General features: G+C 30.8%; 1 protein-coding gene across 9 annotated transcripts; it reads right to left on the reverse strand.

Annotated features, from left to right (window-relative positions):
- Positions 1-424: 424 nt before the first annotated feature.
- On the reverse strand, positions 425-7,756 carry LOC111279180 (cyclin-T1-3-like). Of its 9 annotated transcripts, none has more exons than XR_002688881.2 (8): positions 7,494-7,744; positions 6,187-6,762; positions 5,995-6,076; positions 5,316-5,450; positions 4,706-4,881; positions 921-1,066; positions 602-685; positions 425-515 (listed from the first exon to the last, which is right to left on the reverse strand). XR_002688881.2 is itself a non-coding variant. In XM_022866079.2 (8 exons), exons 2-7 carry the CDS (start codon positions 6,732-6,734, stop codon positions 654-656), a joined length of 1,119 nt encoding a protein of 372 aa, XP_022721814.2. In that variant the 5' UTR covers positions 6,735-6,762; positions 7,494-7,744; the 3' UTR covers positions 425-515; positions 606-653. The 9 variants fall into 9 exon arrangements, 4 of the variants coding, with proteins under 4 accessions (XP_022721814.2, XP_022721813.2, XP_022721823.2 ...); XM_022866079.2 differs by having other exon boundaries at positions 606-685; XR_016334626.1 differs by having other exon boundaries at positions 425-685; positions 921-4,121; positions 7,494-7,756.
- Between the last annotated feature and the right edge of the window lie 3,941 nt (positions 7,757-11,697).

The raw sequence follows: 11,697 nt of genomic DNA on the forward strand, positions 1-11,697 counted from the left end.
ACATTACTATTTATACTATAATTATACTGCTAATATAAAATAATAAATTTATAGTAATTAAATTCTTAAAATGTTTTTTGTATTATTATATTAAAAATGTAATTAAATATCATAATTAAAATTTTAAAGTAATTTTTATCTAAAAAATTTAAAATAGGTTTTATGGATTTATACTAAATTAAAATAAATATAAAAACATGTTTAACATGTGTTTCATATACCTAAAACGTATTTAACGTGTATTTAATGTGTACTCATGTAAAACCATTTTAATTTGTCAAACATGTATAAGACGTTTGACACGGGTAATACCGTGTTAAAATTCATGTGACGTATTTTCAAAACTTATATAAGATTAAATTGATTTCGTATAATATCGATCTTACCGTGATTAATTTATAATTAGCTTTGGTTAGAGGTAACATGAAAAAGAACTGGAAAAGTGAGTTCCTTTCAAGTAAATGTGGATATTCCATTGCGAATACAGATACATGCGAGGTGACAGATTCTTTAACCTGTAATGCAGAGACCAAGATTATCTCCATTCCCCGGCATCCTTAACACATTCTAATGACTAAGATTAAACAGGGAACATACATACATACAATAAATCTGATACGCATTGTAATTGTATCCTGTTAACTGTTATCCTTTTAGAACAGCTCCATCAACTGCTGTGAAACATCTGCATCAAACGGAAAATGACATGATTATTCATATTATACTTAATAGATACAAATCAAGTTTCTCTCCGTCTCTCTCTCGGTAGAAAGCTTTGAACGCAAGGTGGCAAGCATAATGGCTGCTAGAGGAGGCAAATAGGTGGGTTCCAACCATTCGGGGTTCAACCATTTTCGTGCAATGACAACGTAAATCCAATGCAAATTCTCAAATATTTATAAATATAGTGGACAGATCACCTTTGAGAATAGCCGGTGTTGTTTGAAATTCTTGCCAGATATCCTGGTAAGAAGCAAGATCAAAATTTAGAAACTTGGCGGCAAGATAAGCAGCTCCGGCAGCAATATGATGGGGTTTAAATTGTAGCCACAATGAGCTCCTAAGCCTGAAAAATAGAAGTCACACTTCACACAATATTCAAATAAAACGTGGAGGAAAATTAGAACAGGACAGCCATCATTGTTTATCAAATGTGGAGAGTAACATAAACAATTATAAACCAACCGTGGGAGCCTGAAACGAAGAGGAAATGTCTTGTAAAACTTAGAACATATTACCACAGAAGCCACACATCAAACACATATAATAAAAGAGATAATCAAAGCATCGATTTGAAGTGAAAAATAAAGACAAGTCATTTTTCCTTACCAACTAAGGGCACCAACCCAAGTAGAATTTTTTCCAAGATTCTCTGCACCATGGCTGATAGAGTACAAAAACTATAGCACACATGTTATACCCATCTAGAGAACACATCAATTCGAACCCCAATCTGCTGTGCTTTTAACTCCAGTAATATACACAAATCAAACATGAAACAAACAGAGGTAGCAGCGCAATGTAGATTTCAGAGCAAGTCTCTTCAGCTCATCAGTTATCTGAACAGGCTAATCAACAAGCAAGCCTCACTGCTCATGGAGTATGCATGCTACCACAATTATAGAACTAAGGCAGGCAAGGATGAAGCTATGAGCAATATTTGTAACCTACTCAATATAACATAAGGTACAATATAATGCTGTGTTAATAGTGTACAGATATAACTCATATAAACCAGTGTAAAATATTATATAAGTAGAATATACAGATGACCTTTGTTAATAAACCAAAGCTCCAAAAAAAAAAAACAAAAGACTAACAACGAAAAGAAAATGGATTAAAAAGAATCAACTTTTCAAAAAAAGTTAAAATGGGGAGAACTAGATGGTTGCAAATGCAATGAGGGCAGTGGGGTACCTACTATAGATAATAGTAATAAAAAGATGATGATGGGGTAAAAATACAAAACATGTACACACACACAAATACATGTACATATATTTATATATAAATGTATATGAATATATATAGATGTATATGTATACATATACGTATATGTATATGCATGTGAATATGCGTAATTTCCATAAATTTACTTTTCTTCATAGTTTGGACTCATAAAGCCCCCAGCTTGTATGGAGGTGGAAGAACCAACACGGACAAGGATAAATAACTTTCAAACACATCTGACACACATAACTTCTCTCTAGAATTATCAATCTCCTCTTGCTTACTGGAAAAACATTCTTTCACAAAACGGCAAGCAGTAAATGAATATGCCATGTCTTGAACCAGCACCATGCATTGAATAATCAGAAGACCCAGTCCTAAGAATGACCAAGTCCTACTAATATATTGCCAGTCAAAGCCTGATCCAAAAAGAAATTAAAGAATTCAGGCCGTCTAGTACCACACAGCCATTGAGATAGGCTTCATACTGTCTATTCTAATTGACTGTAAATTCCCAAATGATATGCACTTTTGGCTGAGCCCAAGTACGGGGTAACATATTCAGAATTGATAACTGATAGATTCATAATCTCAACAACTTCAGTTCATAGGTTTGGTCATACATCCAGCATTGCCAAAGTGCTCTAAGCGATAAGGCCATTTAAGCTTATCAAGCAACAGCAATTGGCTCCAAAAGATACAAGTGTAAACTAGCATTCAGAGAGGTTTTCATTTAATTCGCAGACTTCTTTTGGATAATCTAAAAGGACAATGCATCTTTCATCTTTGTATTTTTCTCAATCTTCTATCAAATAATATATATACCTAAATATATGTAGGTATCACGGTATTAGTGTAAGCATTTATATAGTTGTGGAATATACTTAAACATATTTGTTGACTACCCACATAAAGCAGGGTTGGCAGTGTCTAAAGATAGAATAATTGAAAGATGACAAAACCTAAATGAATTGACAAAATTCAGTTTAAAACGCAAATTAACTGGCTTTAAACTAAAATTAATACAACCAAATCATTTCTGCCGAGACACAGACAGATAAATACGAGGGAAGGATAATACAGCTGAAATGTTTCAAAAGCAGGGAAGAAGGAAAGAAAATAGATGTCAAACTAACAATTTACTCTCAAAACAAGAATCTTCCCAAAAGCCAAACAAACTCTATATTTATCAACACCAAGGAATTCAACCACAAGATATTACTCAATTCAAGGTTTAAAAACTGATCAGAAGGAATGGTGAAAACTTAAATGAGAATCACTGGGTTGTGTTTGAACTAAGACAAATAGAACTTGAAGATGCAAGTTTATGTCTTTTTATTATATTTTGGAATTGGTTGCTTCATGCCATGCTACCAGACCAATCTATTTTTTGCAACTAACCCATCCCAAATGACTGGTACTGCATGCTAGTTTATAATCCAACAAGTATGCATAGACTCTAAATTTGAAAGGACTGAAGCCTAGACATAGGATATTCATCCAGCTGGTACTCAAATCAGAAAAGAAAATTTTTTTAAATAATAACCAACCCTTGGAAAGATCTTTTATTTTTCATTAGAAAGACACCGCCATAGGCAAAATCAAACTGGAAGCCCCCATTTAAAATCTTTTTAAAAACTAGACAAATTGGTGAATCAAAATTAGAATTTGGCAAAAATAAAAAACTCTTTTTTTAAAGGGAAAAAAGGTAGGCTGATAATGAAAAACCATGATTCCATAACTTGGAAAATCATCACCAGATCAATACATTGTTTATATTATCTTTTTTTAAAGAAAAAAGAAGGAAAACCCCCACTATTGACCCTTCCAAGTCAATAATTTTTCTTCAGATCAGTGTGGAATGGAAACAAGCTGGGAGGCAGCCAGATTTCACAAACTCAAAGTTTGTGCATGGACTCCAGAGAAGTGCTTCCAAATAAACTGAAACTCAAAAAAGGAAAGGTGTTAAAAGTAAAATAACAAGACTACTTTCTGTAGGTTATGTGGCTTTCATAGCCATGACCAAAATGATGGGGGTTAAATCATAGGAAAGATAATCATAAACATCAGCAGTTCAACTTCAGATGTAATAACAAAACTTTCCATGAACAGCACATCAATCCGCCAGCTAACAATATCATACAGGCGAGCACGCTAATCTTGTAACGACCCTGCAATTATATGCATGCCAAAAGAATCAATATCCCATGCCAAAATAAGTACCTAGGAGTAGCTGGGCTAAAGAAGAAACTTATGGACAGAAGAAAACATTTTTGGATGTGACGGAAGAAGATAACCTGAAAAAACTTCTTCATGCCCCAACTCATTTTTTTCAACCAATTTATAGGGACTACATGGGACCCACCCCATCCAAAATCCATTTAAAGTTGAAACCCTGTGAAGTTTGCTGATTGGAGGGATTGGAACAACCATTACTCCAAGCATATAAAGTAGCTACTCAATCATAGCCACAAAAACACATCCCTATCTGAGCATTATTCTTATACTACTGTGGAAAAATACAAACATCACAACAAAATAACTAAACCAAAATGGTACACGAAAAGGCAGAAGGATCATAATCATTGTACATGTAATCAAATAAGACCATTGTGTATCGCATAAAGGTAAAGTTTAAAATGAAGCAATCCATCATACTTCTAAACTGACTAATCCTTACAAGCATATTACACCTGAAAAATTAACTTCAACTAAAAAATAACCAGTGAAATCAATGCGTTAAAAATAATCTTACCCTTCACTGACCAGGTTTAACGCCAGATTCACCAAGGCAGTTTGTGAAAGGCCTAATTTGTTAAGAATGGATGTAAGAGGAGCATATGGATGCTGTACGTTAAGTTCAAAATTTAAAGTAGTCAGTATCATTTGCTCTGCCTCAATCACACGTTCCCGATACTGCTCAAACCAATCCTGTTCAACAAACAACTCATTTAATGCCAGAATGTGAAAGCTAATGTGGCAATATTTTCCCTTTTCCTTTTTAATGCAGGTAGCAACAGTATATTTTTCTTTTATGTAAGCCAAAACATTTTCCATATCTTGAACCATGATAATATTGGATTAATTAAAAGCCATCTCTAAAATGTTTTGAACTGCAAATGTATGGTTTAATGTTTAAATTCCAAGAAATTTAGTTGCAATAAATGAATTTTTATTCCATACTAGCTTCGCTAACACTAAGCTGCAGTCCAATCATTGCTAAAATCAAGCTTTCCATTGATGACAATATTCAAAAGGCTTAAATGAATTTAATGGCATTAAATTCATTTTTACCCTGCTAAAAATTTAATTCCTTTTACATTTCTTAGCTAGGAAAAATTAGCAGAAGTTCCAAAGGTACTTACAACAGGAAGCAGATAGGATAAGAATGTAATATCCTGCTTGTGGAATATTTCACAAGATGCTCTCAACACATTGTTCAAAGGGCAAGGTGTCTCCTCAGACTTTGCAGCAAGAAAAAGAGCAGCAGTAGCAATCAACTGCAACAGAACCAAAATAAATGGTGATGGAGCTTTTCATTGCAAGTCAACCAGCATACATGAATTATCTATAACTGAAAATTTTCTCCTTGATGTGATAAAAATGGTGATAGAATACTTAACCAAACTCAACTTGACCTAAACCTCAACAGCTTCATGATATAAGAGCATATAACTTCTAGCTGAAACATATTGAGAAAACTATTCAAAGCATAACAACATGGTCAAGCAATCAACAGAATACCAACCTTCCACAAGTTTAAGAATTTAGAATTCTTAGCCCTTTCAGGAATAAAAATTCTAAACAACTAAAAACCGCATTAGCTCGAAAGGAGAGGGGATGTCAGGAAAATGGAACAGAACTTGAGCCTAGTTACAAAAGCAACAAAAAGTTTTCTCTTACCAATCTATCAACATAATGTGGAAACACGTTAACTTTTTAACTCCACTATTTGAGTTCAAAAACTCCATTAGCAGTGTATAGGATAATTTTCCATAAATAAAAAATAAATAAATTCCTTAAGCATAAGTATTTGGAACTCACAAATCTATCATGGCAAGCATGCGATCTTCGGAAAAAAAACCGATGGCACAGAACCATGGCAGTGCCAATAGTAGTTTGTGGCCTGCAAAACACAACATGGATTTGGTTACATCAGAAAAATGCATATATGATTTAAAGAACAAGGTTAAGGAAATAGCAAAACCGAGAAACACATCAAGATCAAGAGCTCACAACTCAAGCTGCAAACCGAGATTCTGAATGAAGGCACAATAGGAATAGCGCAGATGTGTTTCATGTAGGGCATCAATACCATCTCTTCTTGAAGGTGAATATCTCTCAATCTCATCTCTAGAAAGAAATACAGGTTCATCATCCTCCAATTGTGATCGATCACGTTTACAGCTGACAGATGTAGAGGTTACAGCATTTGACCTTATGGTAGGAGGAATGAAATCGCTGGAGTCCAATTGACCAGCAGTGTAATGCATATTCGATTGTGGATAGTGTCTACCACTATCTCCTGAAGTAGCTGCTGAAAACTTTCTTCTTTTTAAAGAAGGAGCATAATTCAGCTGTGCATAATTATAACCTCTATTATGCTCCCCAAATTGCCCCAAAAATTCATGGGAGTAGTTAAAATTCCTGGTAGGATTGCTAATCCAATTCCAGTTCCTGTAGTTATTGGAACTGTTATTGTTGTAATTATTTCTATTGAAAGGGTACCAGTAATCATCCTGAAAAATGCCCCCTTGCAAATGGCAATTCCGTGCAAAAGACATTGCTCTTTATTTCCTTTTTAAAGGAAACCTGGAGAAAGGTCAGATATTCAGCATCAATAAAAACGAAATTGCTACAAAAATTTTGCTGTTGGTAAGCTTAAATTGGAAACAATAAAAACACATTCTTCCAAAAAATCTAGAAAAAAAGAATATGGCTCTGCTTTTCCCTTTTTTTTTCTTCTTGAATTTTAAGCCAGAAATAAAAGTTTGAATCTTTAGCCTCAAAACAAAATTAAAAAAACAGAACTTTTATCAATCAATTTGACATATCCAACCTAGCTCATTTCTCAGATGCTTGGTTTTTCTAGATTTCCCTTCCAATGACAAGGTATTTATTAAGTTAATTAGCTCTAATTATACCTAATACTACTAAAAGGACAATCTAATTTGGAATCAATTTAAGGAACAAAAAGAATTTAATTAACCAGCAACTTGAATTTATTACTCTCCCCATAGTTGAAAACAATAAAGAAATCTGAATTAAAAAAAAAAAAAAACACATGCAAAGACGAAAATAAAAAAAATATTTAATTCTAATACAACAGAAAAAATATTAAAATTCGAACACACACACACACACACACACACACACACACACACATCTATATATATATATATATATATATATATATATATATAGATCAATGTTAAAAAATCAAAATAAAGCCAAAATCATCATTTTCATAACAAATTCCGGAGAAACGGCAAATTTATCATCAACAAAAAAAAATATTTAACGATAAAATTAAAAACAATTACCTGTACAAAAGAGAAAAATATCGAGAAAAAAGCAGTGATTTTTTTATGCAATTAAAGGTGAGAATAGTTAAGGTTAAGATCCGAAACGGAGATGAGATTACGGTTTATAAGAAAGGAAGGAAAGCGGTGAGAGAGAGATGATGAAAAAGAAACGAAAAACCGAAAAAGAGAACCTTGAAGAACAGTCCAAAGAAGCATATACAGTTGCTTATTTTTTTTCTTTCCAAAATTTCAAATAAACGAAGAATAAAAAAACGATGATGATAATAATAAGGATTAACATTGTTGACCAAAAAAAAGAAAGATAACGTTACTGTTAGGTCAGGTCAGGTATGCCAACCAAATCCTCGTGGATTGATTCTAAGTGGACACGTGTATAATGCCCTAAAGCCCAAAGGAATAAATCAGGTTTGGGCCAAACTCATCCGGTGAAACAACTGAGCTGCACGTGCTTTAATGGCCCAACTATTGAAGCCTATTAAAATTTACTAAGAAGATCAACCTTTTTAATTTTTTACATGACCCGTTAAAGCTTAACGTAAATATCAAAATCTACACATTATCCGACCATTGGTTTCAGACAACCCCTTTTAGGAGCCAACACTAGATCTTACCTTCAACCCATTTACCATTTTGACAACGATGACACGAAAACAGAGTTTGAAGATGATAACTTGGCCATCAAACCCACGTCAATGATCTTACCAATATAAATAACATTCTCACAAAGAGTTATAGTAATGAATCCGATCAAACTAGGTTAAGACACTCATAGCTAAGGTCTTTGAAAAGTTAGTTAGTCAAATGCATATAGAGTCCTTATGCAAGCAAAATTCTTTCATAACTAAGTAAAAAAATCACTCTTGAAGTAAATCTATTTGGCCGAATATAAGGGAGAGTCCATTTGTAAGTAAAACTCTTTTTTTGTTGCATGGTTGAAAGGATTATACCAATGAGGTTCGCCCCACCTTTGGTCTTGCATGGCTGAATATGTCTTTGCATCCATGGATTGCATGCTTTCCTCATCCATAAGTTTAAAATCCTAAAAATCACAAAATAGGCATTAAGGCACTAAAAATCAATTAAATTTTAAATTTTTGCACCCATTTTAACATGTAAAAATACTATACTTTTAGGTGATATTATATACCCTCACACTTAAATCTTTGCTTGTCCTAAAGCAAAAATCTTAAATCAATAAAACTAAAAATCATTATACTTACTCACAAAATCAAAATTACATAAAATTCGTATCATGTACTATTGCATAATACAAAGTTAGCTATAAACATAGAGTTACAAGAAATTCCTTCAAAAACAAGCTCCCAATATTTTATGGTCATTCCACATATATATCTGCTCAATCTTTAATTCATGCATATAACTTAAGTAAAAAGAATGCAAAACACTTCATCACATTTTAATTTAAAGATAGAATAGATTTTATATGTTTATTTTTTCCTTCCCTTTCCACTAATGTTAGACTTCATACTTGACTCAAGATCAAAAAGTTTTTTAGGCTTGTAATATAAGGCTTAGGTTAAGATGAAAAAAAAAGAAATTTTAAGCTCAAAACTCTAAGCTTACTTTCTTTGATTTTTCTTGGACTTTGAACAATTGAGAGCACTTTTTAAAACTTTGACTTTTGAGGCATCACTTTAATGTTCATGGCATCTTTTTTTATTTTTAAAGAAATATACACTACAACAATTAAGATTTTTAGTGACAATTTTCTTGTGACCATCAGCAATTTTGTCACAAATATTAGGTTTATTGTGACAAAATTTTTGTGTGACACTATTGTCATAAATAATTGTGATTTATCATTATTTGGTCACTATTATAATAGTAATTGTGACAGTATAAGTTTCTTTACAATTAAATTGTCACTATAATAGAATTATTATGACATAAAATAGTTTGTCACTAAAGATTTGTTACTAATAAAATACATAAATTGTCACCAATTGATTTTTTGAGGGGAATAATATATTAGTGACCACATATAAAGTTGTCACTACTTTTGAACATTGTTGTGACAATAAAAATTGCTTGTCACTTTATAATTTAGTTTTTGTTGTGAAAATTTTTGTCACAGTTAAACATAACAAATTAGTCTCAATTATATGTCATCACAATAACAAATTTACTATTATGACAATTAAAATTGTTACTAGTGTGAAACTTTTAGTGACAAGAAACTAGTTTGTCACCATTTATATTGACAAATTTAAGAAATTATTTTTTATTACAAAAACAATTTGTATATCATCAATTTTGTTTTTTTTTATTAAATAATAATTGTAAAAAGTTTCTTAATAAAAATATTTCAAATTGTTAATATTGAAAATTCATCATCAATATTTGCATATAAATAAATATTTACAAACTACAACATAACTTTAGCACATTAATAAAAGAAAACATTGATTTGCAGTGATTTCTCATAAATATTACCTATTTTTTTTCTTATCTTATACATTGAAATAAATAGTTATTATAATCATGGTTATCAAATCTAAATAATATGATATTTTGACTTAATGACTCAACCTTCATCTTAATTAGATACTTTAATTGGATTTGTGCAATTGATTTGAGAAAATTCTTTGATCCGCAAGATATGAAAAAGGTAATGATCTATTGGGTTATTTATTCATCTGAGTCAATTAAATATTATGATTTTCAAATCATTTTTAATTTAAAATTATTTTTTGATAATTTTCACTAAAAATGATTATTTTCTTAAAAGAAGTTAAAAGTAAAAATATATAATTATAAAAACTAACAAGTACAAAAAGAATTTTGTGAGCTAAGTCTTTTTTTTGTATGTTTTTAAATGATAATAGATATTTTCAATTTTATATCATAATTTTAAGTTTATATAATATTTTTATAATATTTTAAAATATTTTGATTGGTCCAACATTAACCGAAAAGACTCAACAATTGAAATATTAACTTTTGAGTGATTATTTAATTTAATTTTAATAAATATAGTTATAATTTCTATCATTTTTTGAACAAGTAATTAAATTTATTTGTATTGACCATGTACATAAAATTTTAAATTAATTTAGTATTTTTATAATTTTATTGCAAAATAATATATTTTTCAATATAATATTAAAAATTAAAATTTTATTATTATCAAATAAATAATTAAATAATTTAAATTTACTTAAAATTTGATATGCTTAATCTAAATAATAAAATTCAACATTTTAAATTAGTAAAATGTAAGTAATATTAAATTTAATTAATTTTACATTGCAAGTGATCTCGGCGGGTGTATAGATGAACTGATATGACATTTCATACAACTTTTTGATTTTGTTTTCATTTTCTTATACTTTTCTTTCTTTGTCATCTCCTTTCTCTCCCCTATTTCCCAACCCCTTCTGCAAACCCAAATCTAACCGTCAAAGACTAGATCCGGTAACGACGCATGCTGCCTTACTCTATCTCTTCTCATTCGTTTCTCATATTCTAACAGTCTTCTTTTTCATTTTAGCCACCGCTTTTCCTTTTTTCCTTGCCTTCAAACCAAGCAACCCCTTATCTTTTACCAGTGTTTTCGTCACTAACTCTTCTAGTTCTCTTCTCTCACAAGTGAAAGGTTTTCTCTTTCTTTCTTCCATCATTTCATCTATTTCCTGTTGAGAGCAAAACAATTACTTAAATCACTAGAAATTGATGAATTGTATATATTATTCGCTTATAGATTAAATATATAGATTTTAGTTATTTGCAATGATTATTATATAAATGAATTGAAGTGAGACTAAGTAGAGAGTGAAAAAGAGAGATTAGATCAACCTCATCTGCTACTATCTTTGATTGGCTTTCATCAAACCAAGCAATGTGCTCATTTTTACTTAGGATCTGTATTTTGGTTCATGGAACTTGATAAATAGGCCTCTGGAAGCTTCTTCCCTATTTTTTATTTTTTTAAAAATCTTTTGTAATTTTTTCAATTTTACAAAATTTTACAACTCTATTTGAATTTTAATTGAATTTTCTTAATCTTTATTAGCTATCTGAGATACAAATTGCAAACAATGAGTTAAAAATAATTTTTCATTGCCTAGAAAAAAAAAACTAATTTTAGCTTAATTAAATTTTATTTTAGTTAGAGTTTAGCTACTAAGCTATTGGGTATCGACAACATGACGGATGTTGTAAAAAATAATGCAGTAGTTTT

This window comes from Durio zibethinus, chromosome 27 (assembly GCF_047325235.1).
Source record: "Durio zibethinus cultivar Kanyao isolate XHJ-2024 chromosome 27, ASM4732523v1, whole genome shotgun sequence".
In the NCBI taxonomy this organism is placed as follows: Eukaryota; Viridiplantae; Streptophyta; class Magnoliopsida; order Malvales; family Malvaceae; genus Durio; species Durio zibethinus.